The sequence below is a fragment of the Solanum dulcamara genome, chromosome 5, assembly GCF_947179165.1.
Source record: "Solanum dulcamara chromosome 5, daSolDulc1.2, whole genome shotgun sequence".
Lineage (NCBI taxonomy): Eukaryota > Viridiplantae > Streptophyta > Magnoliopsida > Solanales > Solanaceae > Solanum > Solanum dulcamara.
The window spans coordinates 5,719,136-5,737,946 of record NC_077241.1 but is presented as its reverse complement, the minus strand read 5'-3'; the positions used below and the strand labels follow the sequence as shown (position 1 = coordinate 5,737,946).

Here is an 18,811-nt window from a genome sequence, read left to right as displayed (position 1 = left end):
TTATTCAATGGAAATTACGGGAAAGTATTAGAAATACATTACCCAACAGTTTTGACGTGAAAAATCTCAAAGAAAAATCGCCTAAACCGAGCTTGGAATGTTAAAAATTGTGAAAATATCTTAAACATCATCTAAACCCCTTTCTGATGTCGCTAAAGCGACGTGGTGTCGCTAAAGCGGACCATCGCTTTTGCAATCCGAGGCTCGCTTAAGCGAACCCCGCTTAAATGGCCTGCCTCGCAAAATAGACGAGGGGGTCGCTAAAGCGATCGCTGCTAAAGCGACCCACCCTCGCTTAAAGCGATTGCACCAGAGATCAGCAACTCAAATTCTCTAAGTCTCAAAACATCCGAAACAACCCTCTGGATTCGTTCGGAATCCCATATACACAAACCATATATGTAATCCTACTAAATTCGACGTTCCGAACTCAATGAAATCGTCGAAATTCGAATTCGAGGCCTCTTTGACCCAAAATTTGATAAGTTACAACTAAACTCAAATACTCAAAATACTCTCGGGACCTCTAAAAATTATAACTAAGTCATTTTTAGCATTAGAATCACCTCTTGAAACCATTGGAATTGTTAGAAATTTTCGAACCTCAAATGTTGACTAAAGTCAAATTTGGATCAAACTTTAACTCAATTTCCAACTTCAAATCTAAATTCCACGTTTTAACTCCAAATCTAATCCAAGACTCGAAATTCCAAATGACTCCGAAACTCAAAATTTGACAAATTAAGCCTTTAAAACCTATTTCTCAAGCAAACCCTCAACTTTTCATAAAATTTCCAAAAACTAACTTTCAAACCCAAACAAAAGTGACTCGGAGAAACTAACGAGAGGGGTAAAACGATAATTTATTGAAAATGCCAAAAATGACCTTCAGGATCATTGCATATAACCACAAGAAAAAAAGTACATTCACCGTATAATTTCACATTTCCATCACAATATAGGTGAATGAGGCAAAATTAATAGACAAAAAGCAATGTGGTAGTACAAGAACCACTTACACATATCTTATTAAGAAAGTCTTTAACAAATGGGTACTAAAAAATTTATACATCTTTTGACTGTGATCTCAGTAAACTAATTTCCCACCATGTGCCCCCGCTACTGCTATGAAATATCTTATTTGAATTACAGAATTACAGTACTATGGATTTTCCTATATGAGTACAACCAAGAACGTGATTCACGAAAAAAAACAGAACAAATCACGAATTCCTTGGTTGAGCAAAATAATGAAGTGATCAACCACAATCTGGTCAAAACTAACTTGGATGATTTACAGAAAATTGTGAAGACAGCCATGCACTATCTTGCCCGTGACTCCACAACTAATCGCAGTGAGAAAATCAGACAACGGACCTGCAGAATATGGAGACAATCAGCAAAACTGTATTTCATCACTGAATAAGAAATTAAGACCTGTGAAGCGTTGAAACTTCATGCGTATGAGGAAGAGAATAATTAAACAAGGGATTCCAAGATTCCTAAAATCCATTCTCTTACAATTATGAAGGAATTGTATCAAATTTGTAAAATAATCAAGTCCAACTCCGACAGTAATATATTCCTTAGTTAATACAAATTACTAGCATAGAGATTTAGAGGTACACCCTTAAACTCACCATTTGTATTTTTTGTAGAGGCTTCTACCCAGTCCCCCTTTAGTTTTCTTCTACAACAACATACCCAGTGAAATCCCAGTTAATACTTCCTTCTATTTTCTTTAAATGGAACCAGCCACCTTATAGTCTTATTGATTTTAGAAAAAGGAAAACAAAAACTCAAAATTCCCCAGTCTATTTCTTACATCTAATGACCTCGGTCAAACTGCATACAGTTTATATCACAAAGCATATTATAAAACTTGGCTTTCACTTTGGTAGGTTCCTCCTACAACATAAACTTCGATGACACTTCCTATTTCATCTAACTTCTATCAGCAGGGCAAAAAAATTCTCAATGTTCATTTAAACACTTGCTATTGATGAGATCAATAAATATTTATTGAACACTGCTAAAATGATCAAGTGTTGATCATCAGACTTGTAATACGTGTACCAAGTTGGCCTTGTTTGTTTGTTGTCTGTACTTTTTCTTCTTCTTTTTTTCCCCTGATAAGGTTTTTCGCTGGTGCTAAAGTCAGCCCAACTTATGTCTGCTACTGATACGTTTCTTGAATAATTGAAGAGCCACATGCGTGGAGGATTCCAAACTGCTGGGGCCCTTCAGCCCGAACTGGAAGTTAATCATTCAACCACATTTGAAACAATACCCAACACCCATGACCTTGTCGTGTCAACACCAGTGCTAACATAAAATATGCCAATACTGGCTTATCACAGATAAAAAAAATTAGGATCTTATCATCAATTCATTTAGGTAACTTAATTCTCCACATACAGAAAGAAGAAATATGTAAAGAAAACTCAGTACTTGGATCAAAGTACAGCAGAGAACAAAAGGAGGGGAGATGAGAAAAAAGATCTGACCTATTCTGCTCTCATACTACAAATGTCGCAAGAAGAGCATGCAACACAACCCAATAGATGATCACACTAAGCCGTAGAACAGGCTGCCGCATTAGTGTCCGATCACAGGATACCCTAGTAGTGTTCAAACACAATATTGCTTTAGTTAGTTAACAACATTTCAGAAGCATTGAAAAATAAAAGCAAGAGATGAAATTTGTCTACCATAGACCATCTATCATGTCGGTTATGGGTCTTGTAAACCGTGGGACGATTCTTGATGTCGTCATTGGCTTGAAACCATGAGCTGAGAGGAAAGAAAGGTGTTATCAGCAGTTCAAAGATGTGAATACCAACCAAACCATAAGGAGGAGAAGACAAGAAGACTGCATAAATGAATGTAACCAAGACACAAAACATGTCACTAACAGAAAGTTCCACAACTGCATACCCAGCTCAAAATATGACCTCATATACAGATGTTAAAGATCAAATACCCTTCCTCTTCCTACACCCTGTGCCCTACCACCCAGAAGAGAAAGCAAATCAAAGGGGGAAGAAAGGACTTTCATATTTCCTAACCAACCATTGGAGTGTTCTCTTAAAATCATAATGTCTTTCTAAGATTATATATCATCAAGAAAACACAATCTACCACCCAGCAAGAATGAGTATAAATCAAAAACAAAAAAGAAAAAAAAAGACAAACCTGACAAGGCATGAAACACCACAAGGTTAGAAAAAAGAAGTGAAACTATCGAGGTTATTTTTTTTTATCGTTGAAACTATCAAGGTTATACAAGAGGAAACTCCTGTCATCGGGTTTATGATGTTTGAAGACTTTCATGCACTATGTTACATCCCTAACAAAGCCACATTCACAATCAAAGTGAAAGGAAGCTCAATCTCAAACCATTTGACATTATTATAAACATTGGACTCTACTCACAATAAATGACCGGAAAACAAGAAATAGAATACAGTAAACATGCTTAACAATCAGAAAGCTTCAAAATAAACTAGCAATAGGAAGTCATTACCCTTATCATCATCTTCATCATCTAGTTTCCCACTATCAGGATTCACATCTATAGCAATAGCTACTTGGTCATTATTAGTTTTTCGCAGACTGCGAACTTGAGATGCAACAGTTCCAGGCACTACCCTTTTGTTGGCCTGCATTGAAAATCAGAAGAAAGTAATGCCAAGAAGTATAGCCCCAGGAACATGAGGCTTAGAAACGAAATACTGAAGATATTTCAGAGATAAGATACAAAGAGCTTTCAGTGCAAATCCATAGCATGTAATTGTCATATTCCAATTCAAACTAGGTTTTCTATATCAAGTACACTCTTAGTCTTACTACAGGTCTATAGCTTGGTGATTCTATTTTTCTTTTAAGTAGGAGGTGGTTCTAGTGTTCTTCAGAACTCAAACTTTAGCGGACATTGGCACAAAGTACATATACTTTGAACAGAATGATGAGCAGACTCTATGTGTCCTCAGATATTCATTTATTATTGTACATCCTTCACATGTTCTTCCAACTAAGGTGGATGATAGTAGTCTGTTTAGTTATTATGAAGGATCATTGGCAGAGTCCATTCATATTAGTAGTCGTAGTATTGCTCTTGTAATTTCTTTGCCTTTGATTTTTGTTACTACCTGTTGTTTTTTGTACCATGATTATCGTATTGTTTTGTTATAGTTTTTGTTTTGTTTCTATCAGTTGTGTTTATTATTATATCTTGTTTCTTTTACTTCCGTTAATCCTTTTTGGGATTGCTTTGAACTATTTTTCCTTAAGCCGAGGGTATCGGAAACCGTCTTTCTACCTCTAAGGTAGGGGTAAGGTCTGCATACACTCTACCTTCCCTAGACCCCACTTAGTGGGACTACACTGGGTATGATGTTGTTGTTGTATAAATGGCAAAAGTGGATCAGCAATTAAGAAAACAAAATTTAGAAAACAAAAATATGCAGAAAGCAAATAAATATCTTAATATGCTAAACTTTATTTATTTATTTGAAATTGAAATATGTTACACTTTTAATTGGTGGATATGTAATATTATCAATGATAAAGCAGTCGAGGCAGCATGATGGAAACAACAAACAAAATTTAATGAATAGAACTAAATAAATGAAACGACATACCACTGGCTCTATCTCTATAATCTCTGATGAAGAATTTGCTAGTTGCCCAATGTCACTAGCACCTCGAAGCATGGCTAATTGAGATTCCTTGTCACGTAAAGAGTTCTCAAGAAATTCTTCTTTCCTCACCAGCTGTTCTACTTTATCTTTCTCTACTTTCAACATTGAATCTCTCGTCTGTGCCAGTGAACGCAGATCCTCCAGCTCAGATATCACAGCCACCACCTGTTTCTCTAACATTTCTTTATATTCATGAATCTGGTTAACTTTTGCATCATCATAATCCATATCATGAGCCTGGACTCGAGAAATCATCTTGTCTACCCATGTCAAAAAGTCATGGATTTCATCACTATCTCTTTTGCTACTCATCTGAGCAGAAGCTATTGCATCATTAGTGCATCTAGTAACTTCTTGCCTCAAGAAAGAAATCTCTGTATCTCGCTCTTGTAATTGCGACTGAAGATTCTCAACCTCGGACAGAAGGCTTTCAGATAGTTGATGAAGTTCATCAAATTTGCTTACTGTAACAGAAAGCTTCTTCATAGTCTTTCCACGGGACACTTCAAGGTTCTCCGTATCTTTATTTTTTTGAAGCAGGACTCTCTCCATTTCCTCAATTTTGTTTGTCATGTCTTCCATTTGGGCCTCCTCCTCCTCAAGTGCTTCCATCAGTGCCTCGTTTTCTATTGTTATAATACAAAATGTAACTTCTACTAAGTTAGAGTTCAGATAAAAGCTGATAACAATAAAAAGATTTAAGTTCAAAACTTCAATAAAATCACCTTGTTCCTTTGCCGCTAGCATGTCTTCAAGTGATTTAACTCGTAACTGTAGGTCAGGGAAGTTAGATTCCTGATCTTGCAGTTCTTTTATCCTGTGTGTCAGAGAATCTCGTTCCTCCTCCATCAGTTTCACCTTCCTGTGCAAATCATCCATCTGAGATTTTGCTATCTGAAGCTCTTGTGAATAACTCTTTGAAATAGATTCAGCTTCCTTAATCTGACTAACAAGTTCTGCACATATTTTCTCTCTCTGAACATCTTTCTCCTGAAGTTCTTTCTGCAGATTTGATATAGCAGCTTTCATATCCTTTTGACCAAATTCAGCGATATCATTTTGCACACTCATAATATCTTTCACAGCCATGAATAATCTCTCTATTACTGACCTAATACGTTCCTCAGAAAACCGGTCAGTCATCTCAGCCAAATCATTTCCTTCTGCTAAACTTTGATACACAGAATCGATTTTGGGAGCTCCAGAAGCTAAGCTGCTTCCAACCAATTGGGATTTTCTGCTTTCAATTTCCATGACCAAAGTGGTACAAGCTTCATAAAGCATAGCATTGTATCTTTGCACCATAAGCAATTCTGCATCTTTCTCCTTTTGAATAGATTCTAAATGCATCAGATCTGCCTTCAATGAATTTGAGTGCTGCTTGTGGTGGGATATTTCTTCATGTATGGTTCTTAATATTTCAGATAAACGAGCAGCTTCTTCATGCAATAAATGTGAGTGCCTGTTTAACTTTTGGTTGATAGAACCAATTTCTTTCCCAAACACCTGCAGCAAGTACACAAACATTCTTACTTCAATAGTCCTTTCAATTCTCCATCTAAGAATTTGAGGGAGAATCTATAGAATGGAATTGTCCTAAATGAAGTTCAGATTAGAAATGGCATTAAACTAACAAATTGTTTGACACAAAAAGTTGAAAAGATCCGAGACTAACATATCTTTTCAAGAAAGAAAAGCAGATGAGGATGAAAAATGAAGTAGCAAATTTCAATTTTATGCAAACAGTAATTCAACTTAAACAATGTAAACAGCTATTCAAGGCAGAAGTAAGTCAGTAACTAAAAGCACAAAAGAAAGCAGCCGAACAGAGAATGAGGAAGCAGGAAATGTATAAAACAGAGCTGTCATCTGACTATTACAAGATAGGAAGGGAACTCAAAAAAAATTACATCAAGAGACAATAACACTAAAAAATTCCTACTCCTAATCTGGTAAAGAATCAATGAGAACTGGTACAGTGAATTTCAAAAGGTTTGACACTAACAGGATTTACTAATCTGTCTGGTAAATTTCCCTGACATATGGTAAATCAATTGCAGGAGAGAGAAACAAATTTAGTGCGAACATGAAAATGTACTTCCTGCTTCACTCCCCCCCCCCCCCCAAAGAAAAAACCATCATCTTTCCTCCACCAAACTTTTTGAAAATCAACTACCTTATTTTTATTTTGAGAAGTTGAAAAGCAACTACTTCAGCAATTTTCAAATATTGAAGCATGTCTAGAATGTATATCATTCTCACCCCAGAATGAACATTAAGAGGAAATCCACCTTTATCAACCTTAATAAGATCATCAAAGTTCTTGATCATTAGATGCCACGTCATCAAACAAACTAGGTTAAAAGGCTGATTAGGAAATCTTTTTGAGAAGGATTTTTCTTTTTTTTGCAAAAGACTGATTGGGAAATCATAAAATGCCCAAAAAAAAACTAAAAAACATTGAAATAAATATGAAAAAAAAAATACAAGTCAACCCCACAACCCAAGCAGAAAAAAATCAACCGTAGAGCAAATGGGCAGGAGAAAGAAGTAATCTGTTTTCTAGATGATCCTGTCACCTTTTTCACAAAACAATAGGAAGATGATAGAATTGGAACTTCACAGCCCAAAGATATTTATAAGCATTAAGAAAAGTAACATGAAATGACATAACACTAAGGTACCTTGTTTTCTATTTCCGCGAAGGTAAGGCCACTTGAATCAGCCACAAGTAGAGGAAAGTGATTTTGATCAGTTGGTTCTTGGCAAACTTTCATACTAGTACCAAGATGGTGCATAGTCTCCAAATCCATGGATAAAACATCAGTGAGCAAACGGTCAACAACATAGAGATCCTCCCCTAGCTGATCCACTCCAGATTTTAGCATCGTAATTTCAGCTAATTGGTTCTTTCTTTCTTCTGAGTGAACGGAAGATAGCTTTTCTAAACGTGCAAGAGCTTCATGTTTAGCAACTTCAGCAGATTCTTTTTGCTTGGACAGTCCAGAGAGTTCACTCAGAGACTTTGCTAGCTCCTCTTGGAGGCCATCATTTCTTTCTTGCACCTCATTTAACTCGGCAAGAAGTAGCTCAGCTGCTCTTTTAGATTTCTTTGCTTCATGTTCAGAAGATGCAAGAGCTGATTGCAAATCATGGCATAATTGCCCAACTCTTTTTAGCTTCTCGACTGGATTATCGATGTTAGAGCCAACATTAACTTCATCCAGGGTACTCAAAATCATGCTCAAGGTGTACTCTTTTTCGTCCAACTGATCTCTCAGGATTGAACACTCAGATTCTATGGTCTTGATCCTCTCAGGGTATACAGATAAATCTTTTATCCTTACTTCGTAGTCAGAAATAGCATTTTCCTGCAATCTGATCTCGGACTTTAAGCGCTCAACGTCACCATTCAGCTCTTCAATTGATTGCTTCAGGCTATCCCGATGTTGCACCAACAACTTACCTTTCCTAACTGCAACATTCAATTTTTCTCTTAAAGAAGATGACTTTTGTTCTTCTTGATTGAGTAGATCTTGCAGTTCTTTATTTCTGATACCCAATTCTTCCAGTTCACGAACCAATGATTGATTTTGCAACGCAATATTCTCCTTCTCCTCCTTCAATGACAACAAGTCGCTTAGAGCATCCTCCAATTTTCTGTTGAGAGCACCTCCATCTGCATCGTCATCACAAACGACATTACTTTCTCTCTTTTCTTCATGAGAGAGATCTTTACCAACATGCTCAAGAGGAGTTGTATCAGACTCAGAAGGTTTCCCCAAAGAGAGTGTGGTATACTTATCTATGAGCTTCCTAATTAGCTGCTCCAAAGATTCAGTGCTACCAGAGCTAAATAACACATCATCAGTTTCAGAAGTCGAAAGGAAATCTTTGATCACATCTTCCGATCTTCTTATTTCACCTTCAAGATGATGAATACGCTCCTCTGCTCCAAGCATTTCATTCAGTTTCTTCTGCAAGTCACCTACTCTGCTCTGCAAGTCATCATTACTCATTTCATATTGGGCAGCCTTCCTTGACATCTCCTCGAAATCAAAGTTCAGAGACTCCATACTCTTCAAAAGTAACTCTTTCTCACTGACAACCAATTGATATGCATTTTCAAGCTCAGATATTTTTCTATTTGACTCTTCAAGTTCAGCACTTGTTGATGCAAATAATGATTCAGAATTATCATACTTTTGTTGGAGAGAGTTATACTGGTTTTCAGCTTCTGAAACAGCAAGCACTAACCAACCAATCCGGTCTTCTGGATCCAGAGATCTTAAGTGTGAAGGCATGTCTATCCTGTCCAAAATCTTTTCCCACTTCTGAACAAGGTTGTTTCCTTCCATCAAGGATTGTTCAAGCATCTCATTTTGTTCTGCCAACCCATAAAACTTGCCCTGGAGCTCCTCAAATCTTATTTTAAGGTCTTCGGAAGAACCCAAACTTGGCTGTGACGCCTCTTTCCATCCATCACCAAGTGCATATCCTGCATCAGAGTATGATCCTCCAATAGAGCTCTTGTGATCCCAATCAGTCAGAGCTAAAGAGTTCCCAGAAACTGACTTCGCCAACCAATGAACTTTATCAATGATATCCTTTGAATGGAAATGATCCGGAAGCTCCAAATCTTCTAAAATCTCCTCTATTTTCTGAAGAACAGAGTCTTTGAGAAGGAATGACTCCCTTAATTTAGTAGTAGAGTTGCGAATGTACGAGAGCTCAGATTCCAGAGCTTCCCTGCGCTCACCTGCCTCCGAATAGGTCTTGAGTTTCATTTCGACTTCCTGAAGCATTGCATCTTTCAACTGTAACTCCTCAGAGCATTTCTGCAGTTCAGAGGATATGTCTGCAAGAGATTGTTTAAGACTGTCACGCTGCACAATCAGACCTTTGCCTTTGGTGACTGCTATGCCAAGCTTCTCTCTTAGAGATGACACCCGTTGCTCAGACTGTTCAAATTCAACAACTTTCTCTTGATATTGAGAACCAATAGATACAACATCCTCCTCAACTCTCTTCAAACTTTCTCTAAGGACTACGACTTCACTTTCACATTGAACAAGCAATGAGCTCAAGTGATCCATTTGTCCTTGCAAATCAATCACTTGTGCTTCCTTGGAAGCACATTCCTCCCTGGACAACTTCACATCTTCAGTTGCCTCTTTATATTTCTGAACGAGGAGAGAGGTTAGGGACTCTAGACATGATACTGGCTCATTAATGTTGATTTCAAAGCTATCTAGAGAAATGACTCCCCCAACCACTTGAACCACCTTTAAAATAGAATCTGATCCAAGGGATCTTTTGCTCAGTTCTTCAAAATCTTTTGTCCTGGCCATCAACTCAGATTTCAGCTTTTCATTTGCAGACTCAACTTGTGTTTTCTCATCAAGAAACCTTTGCAACTGCTCCAGTAGGGAATCAAAAGCACCAGGATGAGAAAGATCTACAGATTTCTTGGGATCGTCAACTTCAGCTTCTTGTAGATTCCCTGGTATTTCAGTCACAAGTTTCTTGAGGTTATCATAAATCTTATATAAAAGACTGATAGACTTTTCATTCTCAACTTGCAAGAAGTCTAACTTCTCGTTAGCTTCACGGGAGGTACTCAATATTGACTCATGGCGAGCAGCTTCAACTTGACCCTGAAATGCCTCAATCACAGTGATAGCAGCATTAATAGATGCAGCAGTACGATAACTTAAGTTTATGCACCCTGGATCATTGTCTACTCTTGAAGGCGAAGAGAAGCCAACAGATTCAACAGATAAATCTAGCCTCCGTAGTGTCTGAAAAATCTGATCAATTGTAGAGTTCCATTCTTCTTGGAGTATTGAACCTCTGTCAGCAACTTCCTTGAAAAGACCTTCAACCTGATTAGAGATGCAAGAACCCATTTCTTTGCAGCTTTCACGCATTTCACCCAGCTGGTTCTGCAAAATAGAAAGTTTTTCCTGAATGCTACTAAGATTCTCCCTTAACTGACTGTTCTCAGCTTTTGTAGCGACTTCTTGCTTGTGCAAAGCTTCATTTAGGACCATAAGCTCTCCCTCCCTTTCTTTAGCATTCCAGAGACATCCCCCTAAACTTTCATTGAAAACCATTAGCTCAATGTTTGCTCCTCCCAAAAGATCAATGTGTTCATTCAGAGACTCGCATTTGGCCCTCAGTTCTTCAGCAGCAACCTCAGTGGCTGTTTTACTACTCTTCTCTCCTTCGAGAAATTGGTAGCCATTGGCAGCAGCCAACACCAAATCTTTCAGCAGCGCCCTTAATGTTTTTGTTAGCCCTTGAATTAGCACATAGGGATCTGCATCTGTTCGATTTTCAGACGACTGGAACTCCTCTGGTTGGTGCTCATCATCATGGTCCTTTGCCTCAAAAGCTTGAATAAGTTTTGACACACCAGGTGAAACTGCTTTACCAGACGACCTACTCATAGAAATTAACTGACAGTGCATATCTTCAATTGCATTCTCAAGCTTTTCAAGTACTCTATCTGCCTCGTCCATGTGTCTTTTCACAACTCCAAACCAATTTGAGCCATCATCATCAATTTCTGGTGCAAATTTAGAGTGGCAAGAACCTTCAAGTTGATGCCCAGCTTCTTCCTTAGATTGATATGCAAAGCTACTTTGGTTAGGTGACTCTGTTTTCATCGTTTCAGACAATTCCAATCTTCTCTTCAGATGCATGTTCTCCTCAGTTAGATGTTCAATATGCAGACTTGCGTCTTTCAGGTCATCTTCCACCTTATTGCACGAGTTCTTGTATTCTGCCAACTGAAATGACTGTTTCTCAGTCTCACTGAAAAGACACTTCTTCTGCTCCTCAAGCTCGTTTCTCTCTTCCATCACCGAGGTCAACTGCCCCTTTGCTTCAGCCACTTCCATCTGCAGAGCTTCAATTAGAGACTTCGACTCCGAAAACTCCGATCCTAGTTTCTCAGCTTCACTGAGCAAAGACTTATTCTCCTCCTGAAGCTGGTTCTTTGCTTCTGTTACAGATACCAAACTCTCATTTATGTTCTTGTTCTCAACCTGAAGAGCTTCCACAACATTTTTGTAGTCCGACAATTGAGCAAACAGATTCTCGTTCTCACTGATTAGGAGTTCCTTCTCTCCATGAAGTTTCATCGTCTCCTCACTCAAAGAAGTGAAGTTCTGTGATAAATCTTCATTATCCAACTGCAATGATCCGAACAAAGCTTTAGACTGTGCTAGATCTGTTCCCAATTTCTTATTCTCAAGAACAAGATTTTCCTTCTCCTCCAAAAGCTTTTTATTCTCTTCAGACAACAAATTAAGGCTTCCTATTAAGCTCTCATTTCGAACCTGTAAAGTTGCCACCAAATTCCGGCAGTCAACCATCTCTGAAGACAGACTTGCATTTTCACCAAGTGACATTTCCAATTTAGTCTGCAACTCATTTATTCTATCAGCAAATTCTCCAACCTCACCTTTAGAAATGTGAAGCTGCTTTTGGAGGTCATCCCTTTCAGATACAATCAATTGAAATTCAGATCTTGATTGTGCAAGTTGATCAGCAAGGACATCATTCTTCTCTCCAAGTTCAGTCGATGAAGCTTTGGCCGCAGATATTTGATCAGTCAACTTATGATGTTGACGACTGAGTTCCATCTGAAGTTCTGACTCTTCAGCTAGCTGCAAACAAGATACATCTTTTACAAGACTTGCAAGGTATAGCTGTTCTTTGAGCTTCTCAAAAACATCAAAAAGTTTCAGAGAAGGTGCATTTGGAGCTGAGTCTCTGCACATGAGCAAGAACTTAAAGTCATCTTCATCAAGGTCTCGTACCACCTCCGCTAGTTGACACAAGCTAATATAACTTGCATCTGACCTAGATGAGATGTTCACCATCCTATTCTCCACAGAATTTTCAGAAACAATATCTCTGGAGTCAGAAATTTGAACCTCATCCTTGTAATTTTCATATTCACCAGAACCTGAAGGCATTTCAAGTTTTTCTTCCTTGCGTGAACCAGAAACTGCATCTTCCATCTGATGACCTACCATTTGAGAACTTATTAAAGAGAGTTCATCCATTTCATGTAAAGAGTAAACGGTATTTGGTTGCCTTACCCTTGCCCTCAGCAATTTCAGCATTCTGAGTTGCTAAAACAGTTGATGGAACATTGTTTGGCTCGCTGAGTTCAATGTACTCAGCTTTTATCTCCTCCTTGGCCTGATCTCCCACTAGAGTGGCTGTCTGGCTAATAGAAGTCTCACTTGGTTCGTTCAACGGAAGCTTCTTGTCTCCTTCAATCTCTACCTCACTGCTTGAATCACCTTTCTTCGAACCTGAATTATGTGATTCCTGCATTGTCCCTACCCAACAACAATGAGACTTTCATTACAGGAAAATATGCACAATTGACTATATGATATGCAAAGGGTATGGATGTCAAGAGAGAAGGCACAACCTACATCTGTTACCTGCTCCTGCACATGCAGCCTTTCCACTTCTACTTGGTGAGAAACTGCTTCATCAACACCGGAATAAGATGAGAATTCAACAGGCACATCCGTTGCAGAACTTTTAGTGGGCACATCAGAAGCAATAATTCCTGGAGCTTCCAAATGATCATCCTTTACATCCTCATTTACCATTTTGGCATTAGCATGTTCAGAAACTAAAGATGAATCAACAATACCCTGATCACCAGAATCTGAATTCAATGCAGCTTCAAGTTCTCCAGCATGCTCTTTTACCAGCTTGCCACTGGCTGGTGTTGTTTCAACTATGTCAACATTGTTTGACTCATTAAGAGGAGTTTCAGCATGTTTTTTGGTGAGAGACTCCGAGGAAGAAGGAATACCATCACCTCTGTGAAGTGGTTTTTCTCCATCAGGAACTTGGTCTGATTTTGCCGTCACATCAACAAGATCTGGAGTAGCATCACCAGAAGATCTACTGGCTTTACTTGATTTACCACCTTTACCGTCTTTCTTCTGTCTGAATTGTTGAAGCTGGTAAACAAAAAATATCACATTTAATCAGAATAAAGCAGGATAGTTATTTTACGTAAGAGATCATACAGGACATAAAGAAAGTCATCCATACATCATCAGTGAAATCTTTATAATTTGAGTTTCCTCTAATACTAGTAGCACAGTCACAAGATACGAGTCTCACAAGTCCTATACGACATTGAGTCACACATGAACATGTGAAATCTTCCAAAATTAGATCCTTTTCTTCTTCGTTTTTTGAATAATTTACATGCATGCATATGCATATAGAGACCATAAATAATTCATCAAATTGTGTTGATAACTAAAAAGAACATACAACACAAACATTTTTTTGAAATTGGTAAATGTGTATTCCTCAGCATTGAAGGCATGCTGGACAGCATCAAAAAGTGTTAGATTTAAAAAGAAACAAAAAACAATATGCCTAAGAATGGAAAGCATGAATTAAATGTTTGATGACAACAGGTTGTTGGTTGGGAAGAAGACCAATGCTGAGGCTACGGTGGCCAAAGTAAAGAAGGCAACCTCATCAAGAAGAAGAAATGTATTCTGACACAGTGAAACAATAGTTTGGCATCCAAAGGTGAGGATTACAGTGATGCACAAGGATTAAAGCATCGCGGTAAATCCCGTTTTGGTGAGATGTTTTGGAGATTTTAACGCTTTTACACTCTAACTATATAAGCTTCAACGCTAATATGTATCAGGGATTTTTGATAGTTATTAGCAATCGCTGGATAAAATGAGAATATTAGGGTGAACATAATCAAGATCGAGATTCTTCAAGACTCAAAATTAAGGTTCTTTTTCCGATCAATGAAACTCGAAAGTAAGATTTAGACTTGAACCTTATGGGATTGGGTTGAGTTGCATCATGAGTATTCCTAGCTTCGAGATTAACTCATAATTAGAGCTGGGTTTAGCAAAGGTTAAGGGAAAACAGCAGAATTTAAGGGTAATCCTATATTATTGTTCCTAATGATCAAATGCCCAATTCTCTGGTAATGTCAATATATTGTAGAAATTATCGCATGGATAGTGCAGTTAGAAGTAAAAAAGAGTTTAAGAGCTTTGAAGTTGACAACCCTACTCATAGACTAATTTTCATACTTGCATAAAGCATGAGGTATATAACATTTTCACTAAAGTATTGTGCTTGAAAAACATGCTGGACAAGTGTATAGTAGATATGAGCATTATGGGGTTGTCGCTTATAATGTTCCTTTTTTGAGAAAGATGGAAAAAAAAACATTATATGCAGCAAAAACATCATGCTCATATCTGCTATACACTTGTCCCAGCATCTTATAATGTTTCTTGCTGATGCAAGTTAAAACATGATGTTGACTTACGAACTAGTAAACTTACCCACAGTCATCTACTATCCATATGATCTTTAGACTATAGTCTATACATCTATGTATCTTCTCCTTACACATACATGAAATATGACCCCCCCCCCCCAAAAAAAAAATGATGCTATTTATATCTGTTTCAGCATCCTGGTTCTCCAATTAATTTCCTTCCAAATGTCTTTCATGCTACCTTCCTTTCTCTACAGATATTCGGTGATGCTCCAATATCTATTTTAATCCATTTAACAAAAGAAACCAACACACAAGGGAGTAGTTTACTTTATCCAGCTTGGTACTGAATATCAAGGTCACTGAACGATGTTTTATTGAGTTCTACTCGAAAAAACCATGCCTGGTCAAAATCACCCATAAGGCCAATATCAGTCTTAATTTTCTTCTCTTAATTCGTCAAAATGGGGATCTTAATACCTATGGTAGAACGTGGTCAGTAATCAGAGCAGATGCTCCAGTAATACTCATGGATAAAGAATTGTACTTAATAAATGTAAAGAAGAGACATTTGATACCCGACAGCAAAGAGATTGAAGTAGTTTTATCACTCACATATTATCTCTATTGTAACTTCAAAGTGTAACATTAAAAATAAAAACTCGCTCACAAACATATGTAGGACAGCTAGTTGTGCACATACTAATTTCTTTGCGGGTCAAAAGAAGTTAATCCTTCTGTTTCAATTTGTTTGTCTTAATTTCATTTTCAGTCCGTTCCAAAAAGAATATCTATTTCCTTTTTTGACAACTCTTTAATTTTAACTTTCCATATAACATCTTTAAAACAATAGGATTAAAGGAAATTCTAGTACATTCTATTTATCTTTAATTCAAGACCATAAGATTTAAAAGTATTAAACTCCGTGTCAAGTCAGATCAAACAAACAAATTGAAACAGATGGAGTACTAAATAACAAGTAAAAGGTAATACTAGAAGAAATACTACAACCATTTACTTCTCCATTTTCTCTTTTTATATCAACTACACCTCAATGCAAAACCAGTCCGTATTTTTCTCTATATTACAGCATGGGCAGGTCTCAGAATTCAGTATAACGAAGATTCATCGTCAACAACAACAACAACAACGAACCCAGTGTGATCCCACCATGTGGGGTCTGGGGAGGGTAGAGTGTACGCAGACCTAACCCCCACCTTAAAAGGTAGGGCGGCTGTTTCCGAAAGACCCTCGGCTTAAGAGAGAAGAAACAAGGGAGGAGAAACAAGGAAAAACAAGACATAGGTCAGTAAAGCCAGGCATATAACAGACAATATAAAGATATGAATAATGAGAGCGATAAAGCGATAAAGTCAGGGTAGGAAAGATCGGGGATAAAGGAGCATTAACTACTATAGATAAAATAGGATACCCAAAGTAGACTGGGCCAACTAATATAAGCAGTAATCCCATGCAAAATCATATGTTAAGACAGATGAGCGCGACTACGACAACTATGGAGAACCGATCGGCCACCTAGCCCACTATCTTAGTCCGAGTCCTCCATAGCCTCCTATCTAGTCATTTAAACTATTTCTAGTCTAACTCAATCCTCCTCTATTATTTGGTCTTAGGACTAGCTATTTCTTATATTTCACAACTGCAATTATCACACAGCTTAGCAACACATTTTTACGACAAGCTCAACTATTCTGCCAGGTACCTGCTACATCCATCCACACCCGCACAAATACCGAGTTACTCTGCCACCTAAACTAAAATGTTTACCTTTTTACGACCAGCAGCAAGCAGATCGGTTCGGTTCTTGTTCTTGTCCATCCAATTTCGATCAGATACAGCTGCAATTCAATTAATGCTTTTCTAACACCATTACCCTTCAACAATCAAACTGCAAAAAATCCAAAAAAACTCAGGAAAAAAAAACCTAATTTGAAAGATTCAAATACGGGAAATGAAATAAACGATTCGGTTACCTTGAGAATTCTATATTGAAATCTGAAATAGAAATTTGTATGAAATTTCAATTCTTTTTTACTCTGAATATAAATAGTTATATTATATACATATAATATTATATATATATAATTTCCCTTTTTCGGTTGACAAGTATGAAGACGACGGTGATTATCTTAGATCTGACGCAAAAGTTGTTGTTTTTCTGGTGAACAACTGGGTAGGCCCAGTTTTGGTTAAGAATGGGCCTTACTACAAATAACCCGTACCCGGCCCATTTTACTTCACATGGGTTGGAAAAAAGAAAAAAAATTTAATACGATCCAATATTATGTGCTCATCGTCATTTTTATAAGGAAAAATGTCATGATATACTCCTCAACTTAGTCATTTAGAGTTGATATATTTCTATTATAAAAGTGACTCATATATATCTCTATCATTATATAAATAGCTCATATATAACCCTCGTTACAAAAGTTGCTTACATATACCCCCACCGTTATAAAAATAGTTCACATATACCCTTGTCATCTTAAGAAAGTGAAAAAAATAATTTTTAATTTTTAATTTTAAAAAAATTCATGTATGGGGTATATATTTTTGGGGGGAAAGTAAAAAAATAAAAAAAAATATACATACCCATACATGTAATTTAATTTTTTTTCAAAGTTTAGGGGTATATATAATCTTTTTCGGGCATGAATTATGTTTTGACTTCTTTGATTATCATTATATGAGTTTGTTTTTTTTCATTTTTTGGAGTAAACATAAGAGAAATAAAAAAGTGTGAATTGAAAAAAGAGAAAAAAATAAGAAAAAAAATTAAAATTATTTTTTTGCAGCTATATTATAATTTAAAACTATTTTTTTCTATTGTATTGTAATTTATTTTTTGTATCTATAAAATTTTTTGGAGCATGTATAATAAATTTTGCAATAGAAGTAGTGAAAATAAATAAATTTGACCATCAAAATAGTAAATTCAAATTAACCGTTGAATCAAAAAAGCCAAAAAAATAAATTATGTGTGAGAAGTAGGGTTGGGAGTTCGGTATTCGGTTAGGTATTTTCAAAGTTCGAATTCGATAATTCGATAATTGGTAATTCAAAGTATATACCAAATACCGAACTTTCAAACTTCGGTTCGGTAATCAGTAGATCAAACTTTGATTCGGTACGGTATTCGGTAATACCATATTTTTTAAATAGTTAATGTACAATAAAAATTTATCCACATTTAATATTTACATTAACCTAAAGAATACATATCTTAACTTACATTTTTATTACTACACCATAATTAAGTAATATATGCATTTTAACTTACCGAATATCGAAATTGAAATTGCTCTGAAGCCACATTCTACGGAGGAGAAATGATACATCGTAAATAAAGAGAAAATAATTTATGAATAGATATAAAATAAAAAAAATATTATCATGTAATAAAAATGATGAAAAAGAGTGAAAACAAAAATCTCTAATATATCACACATAATTTTTATACATATGTTTTTCTTTGAATTATCCAAAAATTATACATCACTACACTAATTATTAATTAGTTCCTGCAAAGATATGAAAGAGTTGGAATCTTTCGTTTTCAATGTAACTACCAAACAGTTTATGTAGATAACTGACGTGGTGAATCATGCAAAGTAAAATTAGAATTCTTAACCAATTGCATAAATTTGAAATTAGAATTTATAATTTTTACCTGTACATGAATTTAAATTTTAGCAGTTATCCATAATGTACATGTTTGAAAGTGTGCATATAGTATGCTGTAAACGTGAGAAAGTTGAAATGGAAGTAGTAA

At 36.5% G+C, this 18,811-nt stretch overlaps 1 protein-coding gene across 5 annotated transcripts; it reads right to left on the bottom strand.

Annotated features, from left to right (window-relative positions):
• Positions 1 to 959: 959 nt before the first annotated feature.
• On the bottom strand, positions 960 to 17,094 carry LOC129888894 (trans-Golgi network-localized SYP41-interacting protein 1). Of its 5 annotated transcripts, none has more exons than XM_055963951.1 (11): positions 17,010 to 17,094; positions 16,804 to 16,924; positions 13,159 to 13,705; positions 12,818 to 13,063; positions 7,388 to 12,744; positions 5,429 to 6,209; positions 4,644 to 5,329; positions 3,527 to 3,662; positions 2,712 to 2,793; positions 2,508 to 2,621; positions 960 to 1,377 (listed from the first exon to the last, which is right to left on the bottom strand). In XM_055963951.1, the coding sequence occupies exons 2-10, from the start codon at positions 16,852 to 16,854 to the stop codon at positions 2,519 to 2,521; spliced, it is 7,989 nt and encodes a 2,662-aa protein (XP_055819926.1). In that variant the 5' UTR covers positions 16,855 to 16,924; positions 17,010 to 17,094; the 3' UTR covers positions 960 to 1,377; positions 2,508 to 2,518. The 5 variants fall into 5 exon arrangements, with proteins under 5 accessions (XP_055819926.1, XP_055819927.1, XP_055819928.1 ...); XM_055963952.1 differs by having other exon boundaries at positions 12,818 to 13,052; positions 13,163 to 13,705; XM_055963953.1 differs by having other exon boundaries at positions 12,818 to 13,052; positions 13,172 to 13,705.
• Positions 17,095 to 18,811: the final 1,717 nt, after the last annotated feature.

Bases quoted from the DNA above. Each gene is read 5' to 3' on its own strand.
- LOC129888894 (XM_055963951.1), bottom strand. From the start codon at position 16,854: ATGGACAAGAACAAGAACCGAACCGATCTGCTTGCTGCTGGTCGTAAA. The intron at 6,210-7,387 runs GTACCTTAGTGT...TACTTGCTGCAG, and splicing joins TCGCGGAAATAGAAAACAAG to GTGTTTGGGAAAGAAATTGG. The intron at 3,663-4,643 runs GTATGTCGTTTC...TTTTCAATGCAG, and splicing joins TTATAGAGATAGAGCCAGTG to GCCAACAAAAGGGTAGTGCC.